The 14,406-nt window shown below is 36.2% G+C and overlaps 5 protein-coding genes across 6 annotated transcripts; 4 read left to right on the forward strand and 1 right to left on the reverse strand.

The window, feature by feature from the left end:
- Positions 1 to 1,124: 1,124 nt before the first annotated feature.
- LOC132186033 (transcription factor EGL1) lies at positions 1,125 to 5,954 on the forward strand. 2 transcript variants are annotated; one of them, XM_059599810.1, is made up of 9 exons: positions 1,125 to 1,758; positions 2,450 to 2,707; positions 2,805 to 2,901; positions 3,053 to 3,067; positions 3,574 to 3,630; positions 3,747 to 4,652; positions 4,724 to 4,771; positions 5,030 to 5,473; positions 5,570 to 5,954. In XM_059599810.1, the coding sequence occupies exons 1-9, from the start codon at positions 1,634 to 1,636 to the stop codon at positions 5,639 to 5,641; spliced, it is 2,022 nt and encodes a 673-aa protein (XP_059455793.1). In that variant the 5' UTR covers positions 1,125 to 1,633; the 3' UTR covers positions 5,642 to 5,954. The 2 variants fall into 2 exon arrangements, with proteins under 2 accessions (XP_059455793.1, XP_059455794.1); XM_059599811.1 differs by lacking the exon at positions 4,724 to 4,771 and having other exon boundaries at positions 1,129 to 1,758.
- Positions 5,955 to 8,560: 2,606 nt separating this feature from the next.
- On the reverse strand, positions 8,561 to 9,855 carry LOC132188582 (gibberellin 20-oxidase-like protein). Its single transcript, XM_059603080.1, has 2 exons — positions 9,500 to 9,855; positions 8,561 to 9,374 (listed from the first exon to the last, which is right to left on the reverse strand). The coding sequence occupies exons 1-2, from the start codon at positions 9,853 to 9,855 to the stop codon at positions 8,765 to 8,767; spliced, it is 966 nt and encodes a 321-aa protein (XP_059459063.1). The 3' UTR covers positions 8,561 to 8,764.
- A 1,847-nt stretch (positions 9,856 to 11,702) lies between these two features.
- Positions 11,703 to 12,587, forward strand: LOC132188808 (putative pentatricopeptide repeat-containing protein At3g01580). The gene is made up of 2 exons (XM_059603360.1): positions 11,703 to 12,403; positions 12,541 to 12,587. The coding sequence occupies exons 1-2, from the start codon at positions 11,828 to 11,830 to the stop codon at positions 12,547 to 12,549; spliced, it is 585 nt and encodes a 194-aa protein (XP_059459343.1). The 5' UTR covers positions 11,703 to 11,827; the 3' UTR covers positions 12,550 to 12,587.
- Positions 12,588 to 12,667: 80 nt separating this feature from the next.
- LOC132186581 (pentatricopeptide repeat-containing protein At4g21065-like) lies at positions 12,668 to 13,717 on the forward strand. Its single transcript, XM_059600560.1, has one exon. The coding sequence runs from the start codon at positions 12,668 to 12,670 to the stop codon at positions 13,715 to 13,717; it is 1,050 nt and encodes a 349-aa protein (XP_059456543.1).
- Positions 13,718 to 13,800: 83 nt separating this feature from the next.
- LOC132188809 (UDP-glucose 6-dehydrogenase 1) lies at positions 13,801 to 14,237 on the forward strand. Its single transcript, XM_059603361.1, is given in 4 exon segments — positions 13,801 to 13,827; positions 13,830 to 13,999; positions 14,001 to 14,050; positions 14,053 to 14,237. Coding segments are annotated over 4 exon segments (432 nt in total).
- The last annotated feature ends 169 nt before the right edge of the window (positions 14,238 to 14,406 follow it).

The raw sequence follows: 14,406 nt of genomic DNA on the forward strand, positions 1-14,406 counted from the left end.
CAAATCTAAAAGTGGAGTAACAATGCCATATCATCATAATAATAGAATAATGGTGCAGTATATAGGGTTTTGGCTTAGATGCCGTTGAAAAAATTACAGGAGATCTATAGTTTTCTTCACAGTCCAAATTTAATTTCACACTTTCTCTCTCATAAAAAACTTGAAATTAAATATCAACAGTTAAAAAAGACTATTGAAGATATGCTGTAATTTTTATTTTTTACAGTAGGGCAAATCTAGCGTATTTGATTAATTACCACGTGGAAAATAATTGGAAGGGAAAGAATCTTATAAAATTAAAATTCATTATATTCCCTCCTCAAATGTATAAATTTGGAGTAAGACAGTAGTTTTGTAACATATGATAAATTTGCAGCCTCAAGACAGAGAGAATACATCTACATCACAGAGACAGTAAAAACAAAATGATAGGTTTTACTTTTTCTTAATTAACTGTGCACTGTATTATAGTATGAAGAAAGAATCTCATAGCAGCCAAAGCTCACGTGAGCACCCCACTTTAACAGTGTACTCACAGAAAAGAGTAGGATAAAAACAACAAAAGTTTTTTATTTTTTATTTTTTATCCTATTTGTGTAGGGACAAACTAGCAACGTGGTAGTTTTCTGTACCAAGAAAAAAAATAAGCTGTGATGGGAAAAGATTTGCCTTTAAGAGGACCCAAACAAGAAAAGTTACTACAATACAGCTGCAACCCGGACAATTTCCATGCCCCACCTCTCTTTACTATGCGTTAAAATTCTCTGATTTTCTTGGTGTCATATTTCAAAGACCATGATGTGATGTTCGGAGTACCTGGCCTTTGTTGATCAATAACCAAGCTCCTATAGTGTTTTTTTTTTTTTTTTTTAAATAGTTTTATTGTCAAATTATTAATAATTTTAATGTCAGTATTGTATATTCTGACATGTCAGAGGGAATAAAGTGAAAAAAAAAACAATTAATTTGAATATGTAAAAAAAAAAAAAAACTGCATTATTTTCTTTTGCTGGTTGTTCATTAATGAACGTCATTTACATGGAAAACATTCTTTGTTACACATTATTTTTTAAACTTTCTTGGATGAAGATAAGGTTTACATTTTGTAAACTTCATTTATCACTTTCCCTTTATGAACTATTTTTAAGTATATATGTAGCACTGCATAGAATAGTCTGATGGACGTACAAATAAAAAATTCATAACAGGAAACAGAGCCAAAAAGCTCAGATTCTTGTGTAATCTCAGGAAAAATTAGATGGGTTTTTTTTTTTTTGCTTTGCTTTTATGAATTTTCAATTTTTTTTGTTTTCCTGGGCTTATAAATTTTCAATTGGCTCCTGGTTTTTCAACGTCAGAGCTCAGAAGCCATAGCAAACCTTCTTTCTGGTCATCTGTCAAAAAGAAACTGTCCCCATACCACCTCACTTTTAAGGCAACTTCAAGTTGGTCTGAGCTATTTATCTTTGATCGGTTGTAACGGCCATGAATTGTTGAAAGATAGCCAATTGGGTTCCTTTTTTTTTTTTCACTCTGCTGAAAGCAAATTTCCATCAATCAGATCAGCTGGAAAACTGGGAACCAATGGCCTTCTAAATTCTGTAAGATCAGCTTAAGAGTTGCCTGTCAGAAAATGGCTACTGGAAGTCAAACACATGATGGGGTGCCAGAAAACCTAAGGAAACAGCTTGCTGTTGCTGTAAGGAGTGTCCAATGGAGCTATGCAATTTTCTGGTCACTGTCAACCACACAGCAAGGGTATTACCTCTTTTTCTGTTTTTGTGCATCATTTCCTCCCGCTTGTATATATTATTCTGGTGCAAATCTTGTTTCTTTACTTCCACATCAGGATGTTTGTATAGATATTTGGAATCTAATATAAATGATCACCTTCTGTCTTTAGCACTGGAGAAGTGTTACCCAAAATGGGAACTTTCTTTCAAAGTCAAGCTCAGAGTAGTCATTTGTAATTATTGTTTGTGTTTCTGTAACGAATGGTATGATGTAGTTCTGCAGAAGAATTTTATGGAAGTAGAATATGGTCATTGCTAAAGCTTATAGCACTTCCTTTCGTTGAAAATTAGTCATGGGTATGTAACTTAAATTGGTATACATGAAAGGAAAGTGAGATTTCATGGCATCCAGTTCAGCTTGAATCCATTGAAAAGAAGTTGTTTTTTTCTTTTAAAAGAATACATCTTGAAAAGGAAAGTTGAAAGATGAAAACTTTATCTCATGGAAAATGCTTCCCTTTTTTTTTTTTTTAGAGAGAGAGGAAAATGCTTCCCTTGGCATTCGAACAATTTACAGCCACGTGCAATCTATACCCTTGGGCACACTTGTTTCCCTTAAATATAACTGTATGACATAAAATAATCAAGATACATGCGTTTTCATTCACATTTTTATAGCTTACTTTAAGAAGATCTGTTGTGATTAATACTTCTAGGGTACTGGAATGGGGTGATGGGTACTACAATGGAGACATCAAGACTAGAAAAACAGTCCAAGCAATGGAGCTTAAGGCTGATAAAATAGGCTTACAGAGGAGTGAGCAATTGAGAGAACTTTACCAGTCTCTTTTGGAAGGTGAAACCGACCAACAACAAGCTAAGAGGCCTTCTGCAGCATTGTCTCCAGAGGATCTCTCAGATGCCGAGTGGTATTACTTGGTTTGCATGTCCTTTGTATTCAGTCCTGGCCAAGGGTACTAATCTTTTTATTTTATTTTATTTTATCAGTTCTATTGTGTATATGCTTCATATTTTGATATTTTTATCATTCTTCCTGCTGTTGTTGCACAGTTTGCCAGGAAGAGCATTAGCAAATGGTCAAACCATCTGGTTAAGCGATGCTCAATATGCAGATAGCAAAGTATTCTCTAGATCTTTGCTGGCTAAGGTTGGTTTTCCTTGGCAGATAGCCCTTTCAAATTTCTCACTGTTTCAACTGGTAATTTAGCCCTTTTGTATTATAAAGCAGCTAAATGAACTGACTTTCTGTGTTTCTGTGTGAACTTCTTTTGCCATAACTGCGCATCGGATGCTTTTAGAGTGCATCTATTCAGGTATGAAAATTTCTCTTGTAAACATATTACTCAACTGTACTTATTTAAACCCATCAGATTGGCAACAGCTTTTTGGACTTTGGACATGTTTTCTGTTTTCATTATTAGAAAAAAACAAAGCCACAGTTCAGGTTGTAGAGTTAATGTCTTCTTTATGTAATTTTTTTTGGCCTAGCTCATGGAATGATGTTCCAGAATTATATATTTTCATGCTTTATTTGTTCCCTCTGCTAGCACTGTTAACATCAGCCGTTAACTATATACAAAGTAATACATACATACATATTGAATACTTCAAATTGGAAAGAACCATGAGTAGTTTCTATTTGGGTTTGCCTAATTTGACTCCTACACCAAGTTAATTTCCCAAATTTTTCCGATTGTGTTTAGGATTACCAACAGTTTTTAAGCTGTTATTCGTGTATAATAATTCTACTCAGGCAACAATGTGTTCTTTGCTGGTTTCGGACATCTTTGTGACATGGTATGTTGTTTCTGTTTTGCAGACTGTTGTATGTTTTCCCTATCTGGGGGGCGTGATTGAGCTAGGTGTAACCGAACTGGTAATATTTTGTGGAACTAGAGTCCTGAATTTTTCAGTTTACCATTTACAAATTTATGCAGCAGTGCAACTCATCCCCATATTAAGTGTTCTTCTCCTTTTTTGTGCTATCTTAAGGTCTCAGAGGACCCTAGTCTCCTTCAACACATCAAAGCCTCCTTATTAGAGTTGTCAAAGCCTGTTTGTTCTGACAAATCTTCTTCTGCTCCTCACAAAGCAGATGATGATAGAGATCCAATGTGTGCCAAGGTTAACCTTGAAATAATGAATACTTTGCCTTTGGAGAACCTATATTCCTCCACAGAAGAAATCAAGTTTGATCAGGAAGGAATCAGTGAATTAGGTGGACAAATCCATGAAGAAATCAACATGGATTCTCCTGATGAATGTTCCAATGGCTGTGAGCACAATTACCAGACGGAAGACTCCTTCATGCTTGAAGGTGTTAATGGTGGGGCTTCTCAAGTTCAGAGCTGGCATTTCATGGATGATGACTTCAGCAATGGCGTTCAAGATTCCATGAATTCCAGTGACTGTATTTCTGAAGCTTTTGTGAATCAACGAAAAGCTATCTCTGTTCCCGAGCGAGAAAATGTAAACCGCATTCATTTGCAAGAACTTCAAAACTCCAATCACGCAAAACTAAGTTCCTTGGATCTTGAAGCTGATGATGACTTGCACTACAGAAGAATTCTCTCTTCTATTCTGGGAAGCTCACCTCAGTTGATTGAAAACCCAAGTTTGCGTTATAGAGATTGCAAATCCAGTTTCCTGAGTTGGAAAAATGTAGCAATTAATGATGCTCATAGGCCACAGGTACAGCAGAGAATGCTAAAAAAGATTTTATTGACAGTCCCTTTGATGTATGGTGGTTGCTCTCTCAGGTCCCAGAAGGAAAATGGTGGAAAAGTTTGGGTGCGAAAATTGAAAAGTGATGATATTTGCATAGGACATATTTCAGATAATAGAAGAGAGAATGAAAACTTTCTGGTTCTCAGGTCAATGGTTCCTTCTATCAGTGAGGTAATTCAATTGTCATTTACTGGAGATTATGTGACATTGATCATAACTGAAAAGATCATTTTCTTCTTTAGGATTCTTTCTCTTTGACAAACTTCTCTACATTTTTGTGGAAGTCTCAGGTATTCACAGCTTGACATTGAGTGCTTAAACGAATATACTCTCATATATTCAATCAGTTCTCAAGGTTTTCACAATGGTTTTAAATATATAAGAAACGATGCTTGTAATTATGTTGAGGAAAAAGACATGATGTAATGATGTTGTCTGGTTTAGTCATTAGCACTTGCTATGAAGTATCTTCTCAAATTATTTCCTCAAATCAAATACTCTTAATTGTGTTTCTGCTCATGATAATCCACTTGATCATGCTTATGCAGATTGACAAAGCATCAGTTCTCAGTGACACGATTAAATACATGAAAGAGCTTGAGGCAAGGGTAGAAGAGTTGGAATCTTGCATGGATTCAGTAGATTTTGAAGCCAGGGCCAGAAGGAAATACCTGGACATGGTAGAGCAGATATCAGATAACTATGACAAGAAAAAGATTGATAATGGCAGGAAGTCTTGGATAAACAAGAGGAAGGCTAGTGACATTGATGAAACTGACCCAGAACTCAACAGAGCTGTTCCCGAAGACGGCCTACCGTTAGACGTGAAAGTCAGCATTAAAGAGCAGGAGGTTCTGATTGAGATGAGATGTCCTTATAGAGAATATATTTTGCTTGATGTCATGGATGCCATAAATACTCTGCACTTGGATGCACACTCAGTTCAATCATCTGCTGCTAATGGCATTCTGACATTGACCTTAAAATCTAAGGTTTGTCCTTCTAGGGAGAATCCAGAAGTTAATTTTCCTTTTAAGTTGCTTCCAAATGCACACTTGTGAATGTTGATTCTTTTGACTTGGTTCCAGTTTCGAGGAGCTGCAATTGCACCTGTGGGAATGATCAAACAAGCGCTCTGGAAAATTGCTTGCAAGTGTTGAGAAGCCATATTGAAGCTAGTTATTAGCAACAATTTGTATTTGTAGAGGATTTCTCAGTTTAGCAGTCTTAGTTTCTTAGCCTTATTTTTTTTTTTTTTTTGTGTAACGTGATAGTTTTAATTGGAGAACTTTGATCTACTCCCTAACATGCATTCCATAAATACTTCTCAAGTTCTCAACCTTAAAAGTAGCCAATAAGCTTTGGCCAATGGCTTGTCTGAATGATTGAGAACCAAACCCTTCAATGTAATTTATGTACCATCATCAGCTAATGTTTGAACATCTAAATGAATCACTTATAATTTGTAGTTTGTTCGCTTTATTGCAACATACAACTAATTATTTCTGCAAAAGCAGATTTGCAGACGGTCCGGCTGATTAATGGAGTCACTTGCAAGACAAGAAAATGACCACCAGAGTGGCGGCTCTACGATGGTCAAGTCAATTGAGAAAATGCATTTTAATCTTTTATCTTAGACTCTTTGTTTAACTGTTATCTCAGAGGCTCGTGATTGTGGAGGCTCTTAGGCTTTATAGCCTTTGTTTGGTGTCAATTGGGCCAAGACTTGGCTCTAGGCTATCGTTAGTTTCTTAATTACAACTGCTAATAAACTCATGTTCCTTGTGCTTAACATTTACCAAGATTCTTTCAGTTTTTTTATTTTTTTTAATTGAATGAGGGAAAAAGACTAGAAAGGAGGATCTTTCCCATTTTTGATCTAAAGGAAAGATAGAATAGGCGATCATTTGAGAATGCTTTCTAAAAAAAGATTCTTTCGGTTGCGTTGGGAGAAGAAGAGAGAATGCTTGCAAAGCTTTCTACATAACTTGAAGATTTAATGAATTATGTGCAATTTTATAGGAGCCCATGTGTATATAACTCTGCATCTACATCATAATAATCGCATATTATTATTAATTTTCTATTATAAGTAAATATTCTGTAAAGTATTAGGGGATTCTTCTATAATTATGTATTTTTTTTTTTTTTTTTTTTTAATTTTTATAGCTGCAATCTCTTCTATTTGGAGGCCCGTTCCTCTTGAAGCAATCGATTTATCTATTTCTTTTCTAATTTTCAATCATATAAATTCTGGGATTCTTATCAAAAACATGTGATAACCATCTTAACACTAAAAATTCTTTTTATTTTTATTTTTTAAATTTTAATTTTGCTGAACGCCTGGTTCCTAATTGATGATTTAACTAATCTTTTGCGGCGTAGCCAAAATATCAAACACTGCTGTAAAAAGAGGACATGATTAGCGTATGCTTTATTGTATGTCGGGAAAAATCTACTTTACCTCCATGAAGTTTTAGAAATTTTTCAATTTGAACCTCAAAGTTTAAAAATTGACAATGTACCTCGCTAATGTTTCAAAAAATTTCAATTTAAACTTTCTGTTACTAATTTCCGTTAAATTGGATGGAAATTAAAAAAAAAAAAAAAAAAGCCTGAGGATAATTACGTAATTTCATAGATTTCTCTTCAATTTGACAGAAATTAGTAACGGAAGGTTTAAATTGAAATTTTTAGAAACATTAGGTAGGGTACATTACCAATTTTTAAACTTTGAAGTTCAAATTGAAAAATTCTTAAAACTTCAGGGGAGTAAAGTGAATTTTTCCCTTGTATTGACTATTTGGATAATCATATGAGTCAACAAAACAGTGACAAGTTGTCAAATGCCAATTTCACGCATTAACTAATCAAAAATAATTTTTGATTAATTCTTCAACAAACATTAAAATTAAATTAAGATTAAAATGTTGATGAAGCAACACTAAAAAATTTCATCTCTTAGACCATGTACACCTGCATTCTTGCTTGTTGCTTCGATACTCCAAGCTTGATTATAATATGATCATGTGATCTGCATGTAATGAATTCTATGATGCACTAATTTATATGCACCATAAATATAAATCAATATGCTCTCACTGACATATTAACAAAATTACAAAAATCCCCAATATATATATATATATATATATATATATATATATATATATAGCACATAAAAGCCCCAATGTCTCAAAAGTCAAAAGAGTTTTTTTTTTTTTTTTTTTGTACGAAAATTCTAATCTTGGCATAATGGCTCTGTTACAATTTGCAAAGTTTAAGAATATCTGCAAAAATCAACTCCTTGATTTCATTGAATAAGACAATATTGTAATCAGCCTAGTTTTTCTCTTATTGTTCATCTCTTAAAGTTGGCCGTCAATGAGGCAAGCCAAAATTCTCCCACTAATGAGAATAGGGTTGGACACAACCTATCATTCTAAGTTGTGTCTGACCCGTTTTAACAAACAAAAACTCACAATCAATGTAAGCCGGATTTGGAAAATATTATAACAAAGAAGGCTAAGATTACTCAGTTTCTCTTCGTACTTGTAGTTGGCTGCCAAAAGAGTAATTTTAGTGATATATATATATATATATTCTGGCCAAAACAGATTTAATCAGATTAAAACTGAGGGGGAGACCAGTTGGGAGGAAGCTAGGGGATGACAGACAACCAACCAAACAACATGAAGTGGTATATTTGTGACCTCATCTTCCTTAAATAATGGATGTTAAGTTTTATATAACACAAAATAGTTTTAAAACTTGAACGTGGAACTAAAATAATGGGAGAAGAAATTTAAACATTCCATGAGAGAATCATTAAGGCTCTATATGCAATTTTTGGTCGAAGTTGGTTGAATTGACCAAGCATTTTGGGTTTAGATCTATATGTTCTGAAAGCAAAATTAACAAAGAAAAGACCTTTTAGATGCTTTTGAAGCTAGCTTTTATATTACCTTCATTCAATGATAAGTACATAAATAAATACAAGAATATATATGTATATATATGATAAACAAATGCAGAAGTTGGAAGTTGTAATTCCAACTGTACAACCTTTTCCCCTACAACTACCAACAGGTCAAAGCTCTCCAAACTCAACTAACTCCCACAACTTTCCCTGCAGCAAACTGCAGGCAAAAGAAAAAAAGAAGGAAAAAGTAGAACATACAAATTCAGTCACTAATAATACATACTTAAAAGCTTCAATATCTTGATGGGAAATGATCAAATATATGATATGATCTACACACATTGAAAAAGACTTTATATTTTCAACCATCAATCTGGGGATCAATCCCTGCAAAGTCTCTGACTGTAAACCCAACCTTTTCAAACTTCCCCCTCTCATTGCTCTCTCTGAATTTCAAGTAATCTAAGCAAACAAATGGCTTGTAAAGCTTCATATTTCCTTCTCCTACCACTTCATCTGGTGCCATAATCACCTTCTGATCCTCAAAGCACCAAAAGAAAGCTAGAGAAAAGCGGTTTGCCGGTTGCTTTAGAATGACACGATGCTCAGATGATCTAAACTTCTCATTGCTCCAAGCTTGCAGCATATCACCTATATTCACAACCAGGGTCCCCTCACATGGCCTTATGTCCATCCACTTGCCCTCCTTTGATCTCACTTGAAGCCCTCCTATTTCATCTTGACAGACAATTGTCACACAGCTCATGTCAGTATGCATTCCAAGCCCCTCAACCTCATCTTCCAAACTCTCTGGAGGTGAGTAGTTATTTATTCTCAAATATCCATGGCAATTCTTGAATTCAGACTCATAATATTTTTCCTCAAAACCTTCCCCTAAGCTCAAGAGCAATACCTTCAAGATTGTCTTTGACAATTCTGCCATCTTGCTTCCACATTCCTGTAATATCACACTATCAGAAAGAACAGATTAATTAAGGAAAGGGAAATTCTTAATCAAGTAGGATAAAAAACAGGCACAAAGAAAAATATACAGCAGTATAAAGCACCAGAGGAAGACTATCTTCCTATATATTACCTGAATTCAGAGTTCTGTTGGGCAAAGAGGATATCTGCAGAAGTTTGGGCAGAGGCAAAGAAGTTTGGCCCGGAAACTCTAAGGCTCTCAAAGTATGGAGAGGCTATGAAATGAGGAGTATAAGTTTTGATGGAAGAGAAAGGACCAAGCTTAATTTTAGTGTCAGAAGGGAGGCTGAAGAGGCCTTTTGAGAGCAAATAGAGTTTTCTGTAGAAATCTATGGAGATTCCATGATTAATAATGTGGAAGAAACCCCATTTTTTGCAGCCTTCTGATAGGCTGGACAGGAAAGATGGGTCTAGTGGCTGAGAAATGTCTAAGATGGGAAGTTCTACAGAAGTTTGGGATTCAGACATTATGTCTAGAAAGAATATAGAGAAAAGGTATGGTTTGTCCACCTATGTTGGCCTATTAAATAGATAGATGGTAGGCTATAGCCTAAGAAGAGAGACTTGCACACGCACACACGCATGTGGACAACAGAGATTAAGAGACCAATTCTACAAGTTGATCATACTTGTATGCAAACTCAGATTTAAAACGAATATTACAGAAGGCATCATGTAATTAAGTAATGCGGATATGTCTTAAAAGTTTAAGTGAATGATAGAGGCAAAGTTTGAACTCAAAACCTTTGCCAAGTTACCATGTTAAATTAGCCACTTGTCCGAAAACCATAATGTTATGTCACAACCACTTGAAAGGGTTTGCAGCATTACCTAATTATAATGAAAAAGAAGCCACCTTTAAGATTTGACTATATTAACTTTGATTTTAAGTTGTTTAGGGCAGCAAGTCAACGCAAGTTTAAATTCATTTAATTTGCAGTTATGTGGAGCAAAGACAGGCTGTGAAGGAGGTAGCCTGGCTGCTTGAGTATTAAGATTTACTTATATGCTGTTGTGCTAGGATTCTTCGGGACAAAGTATTGACAAGCCATACTTCATGGTCACTAACCCTGTAAAGCATAAAAAACGCACCTCAAGAGAAATGGACCACCAAACCCTTGATGTAAACAATCAAAATATAACTACATGCATACCTTTAACCATTTGACCATTGAAAGGAGTTCAACCACCTTGAGCGATGGGACGAAGACAAGGAAAGTGGCGGAATAGGAGTTTGATGATTATGAGAAGGTTACAGAAAAGCTGAGAGAGAAATAGTAGTAGGCAGAGAAGTGTGACAATTGGTGAAAACGATATATAAGTATTTTTAAATGATGTGACAGTTTTTGGGCCGTTTATTTTAAATGAATGGTCTAGATTAAAGGTATTTCACCCGTGCAACACCTAGGTATTGCATGCACTCGGTCCTTAGCTCTAGACAGTGGCTCGGAAAAGACCTTTTAAGTGTCCATATATAGCAGCTGGAAATTGGAATACCCTTGGTAGCAAATGTTGACACCCTTTGAAAATGTGATTGTATAAAATGTAACCATGACATTGATCCTAGCATAAGCAAGTTATGATGATGTTGGAACAAATAACCATTGCCTGTCGTGCGAGGTTGATTCAGTGGGTAAGAAAAAGGCATATGCAGTGACATATTGTGCAAGCGAAAGCATCCCATTTCTACAGTCTACAAACAAAACAAAGGCAAAATGATAAGGTAGAGATAAAAGCATTGAAATTAGAAAACGAGAGAAGACTTTATATAACTTATAGTAATTAAATATGCACAATTGATAAGGCTCTAATTATTAGACTGCCCACTTTCCAATGGGCCATCATTTCCCATTTGAATGTCAAAGGAGGCTTCAATTCAATGCCTTGCACAACAGCAACTGGCAACACACTTTCCTGGAATTTTGCACTTTAGAATAAAATTTTGAAGAAGCATTCATGAATCATGTGTTAATAGTATAGTTAAATTCCTTCCATCAAAAGCCACATTTGGGCAAAAGAAGCTTCGGGGTTTTGCATTAATCTAATCTTTGTAAAGTCAAGGAAATGGGCCAAACGCTATTGATATAAAAATGCAGACATCAGCGCATACATCATCAGTCTTCTATAAATACGACACGCCGTCTTTATTTCCCTCGGGTATATCATACGACACACCGTAATGCCTGTGCAAAACGACTTAATTTTCGCTTTTATTTATCTCATGGATTTCTCTACGCCATCAAGATTCACGCGCGTCCTTTTTTTTTTTTGGGCTCTTTTCGGTGAACTTGTTTGAATAACAGAGTGATTCTCTCTCCATTACGCTCTCTCTCTCTGGGCTAACTATCCAAGGATCAGTCCGTCGTGCCCACTAGCAAAAACTCTCATTTTCCTCAAAGATAAAGAGAGTTGACGGCGTAACTTTTTGGTTCTCTGTCTAATGATTTATCTTTCTCATAATGCACTCAGAGTGTTCGAAAAAGTTACCCATCGGCGTGTTTGTTTGAGAAATTTTATATTTGCTCTAAATTATAGTTCTTTGCGCAATAACTATGCATATTATGAAGACCCAGTTGAGTTTTATGCTCAAAGAGAGAATGTAGTATCCTGGACATCTAAGATATCCGGTTTGGTGAGGAAAAACCAGCCGAATGAAGCTGTTGGGCTGTTCAAAAAGATGCTTTGGAATGAAAAAAGGCCCAACTATGTGACGGTGTTAAGCGTAATACGGGCTGTTGGGGCATTGGAATGGGAGGATACGCTGTTGGTAGTTCATGCGTTGGGGATCAAAATGGGGTTCGAGTCAGAAGTTTCGGTGCTCACGGCTCTTCTTGGTTGTTATTCTGTGTATGATATGGGAATTGTGTGGAAGTTATTTCATCAGATACCTAGTAAGGATGTGGTTTCATGGAGTGCAATGGTTTCAGCGTGTGTGAGAAATGGGCAGTACTCTGAAGCTTTAAGATTTTTCAGGGATATGCAACGTCATGGTGTGCAGCCAAACCATGTGACCATTGTAAGCATTCTATCTGCTTGTGCTGATCTTGGTGTCTTGTCTTTAGGGAAAGAGATACATGGGTTCTCCATAAAAAGGGTGTTTTATTGTCTTAGAAATGTTCAAAACTCACTTGTTGATATGTATGCAAAATGTAGGAATCTTGAGGCATCAATTCTAGTGTTTAAGGATATATTGAAGAAGGACATAATATCATGGAGGACTATAATCCGTGGGTGTATTGACAATGAGTGTCCAAAAAAGGCATTGTATATTTTCTTAAAGATGCGACTGTCTTGTTTTGAACTGAATCAAACCATCATCCGGGATACAGTTGTAGCATCCTCACATGCAGAAGAGAATAAATTTGGCCTAGCGTTTCATTGCTACATACTGAAAAGTGGTTTCCTGGCTTTTGTTTCAGTTGGAACTGCACTTATGCAAATGTACATTAAATTTGGTGAGGAGGAGTCAGCTAGGACTATATTTGATCAGCTCAATCACAAAGACCTCATAGCTTGGAGTGCCATGATCTCTGCATATGCTCAAGGCAGGAATCCTCATAATGCTTTGGATACATTTAAACAGATGCAATCCATGAATGAGAAGCCCAATGAGATTACTTTTGTCAGTTTACTACAAGCATGTTCTTCAAAGGGATCTCAAGAGCTTGGGGAAAGCATACATGCTCATGTAATAAAAGCTGGTTACTCACTGAATGCATATTTAACATCAGCCTTCATTGACTTGTACTGCAAATTTGGAAGGATAAAGCAAGGAAAGGCTCTTTTTGATGAACTTCCTACCAAAGATCTAATATGTTGGAGTTCATTGATCAAAGGGTATGGGATGAATGGGTGTGGAACTGAGGCACTTAAAACATTCTCAAGCATGTTGGACTGTGGAGTGAAGCCCAATGACATTGTCTTTATATCTGTATTATCTGCTTGTAGTCAGTGCGGGCTAGAAAATGAAGGTTGGAGCTGGTTTCATTCTATGGAGGCTAAGTATGGCATTACTCCCAAACTTCCACACTATGCTTGCATGGTGGATTTACTCAGTCGCCATGGAAATATAAGAGCCGCTCTTGAATTTGTAAGAGAAATGCCAGTGGAGCCTGATAAAAGAATTTGGGGAGTTCTTCTTGCGCGTTGTAGATCAACGTGCAGGCCTATTGAGATTGCAGAGTTTGTGGTTGAACGGCTAGTTTCCCTGGATCCACAAAATACCAGCCATTATGTGATTTTATCAGACCTGTATGCAGAGCAGGGTAGATGGGAAGATGTGGAAAGACTGGCTAAATTGGTGAGTAAGAAGGGATCGAGTAAGCTTTAGGAATAGCATGATTTGTTCAAATTCAATATCTCAAGGCGAATGACTACCAAAAGAACAGGTTTGTGAACAGGGTTGTCTCTTCAATGTTCAATACAGTGTCTGGTAAAAAAGATTGCCATACTCGCGTTTGCCCTTCAAGAAGGATACTGGGGACACAAGGGAAACACCAGCAATTGATGTGTGCAAAGGGCCATTGGAGGATAAAGCATGGTTGAGCATATATGACTTACAAGTCACTGAGGATCAGATACAAAGGGATCTCTCATTAATCATTATACAAGTTTGTTTGGGACGCTTATGAGGCCACTGAGGAATCTCACGGGGTCTGCATTCTAACGAGTGGGATGAGTTCAAGACCCCTGATTAGCAAATGATTTTTGATAATATGCAGAAACCAGCATTTGTGTTTGATGGCAGAAACATTGTGGAGACTAAGAAGCTGAGGGATATAGGATTCATTATCTACTCAATTGGGAAGCTATTGAACCCATGGCTCAAGGACATGCCTGCGGTCGCATAAGATGGATTTGCACTCGTGAGGATCAAAAGCTGGATCTGTGTATGTGTAAATTTTTCCCCTGATGTTCTTTTCTTTCACTTGTCAGTCCATGCGGCATTTCTGTCGTTTCACATTGAAACCTTACAATTTATATTTCCGTTGCTTAATTTGTTGTTATGAAATAATAGAC

The sequence above is a fragment of the Corylus avellana genome, chromosome ca7, assembly GCF_901000735.1.
Source record: "Corylus avellana chromosome ca7, CavTom2PMs-1.0".
NCBI lineage: Eukaryota > Viridiplantae > Streptophyta > Magnoliopsida > Fagales > Betulaceae > Corylus > Corylus avellana.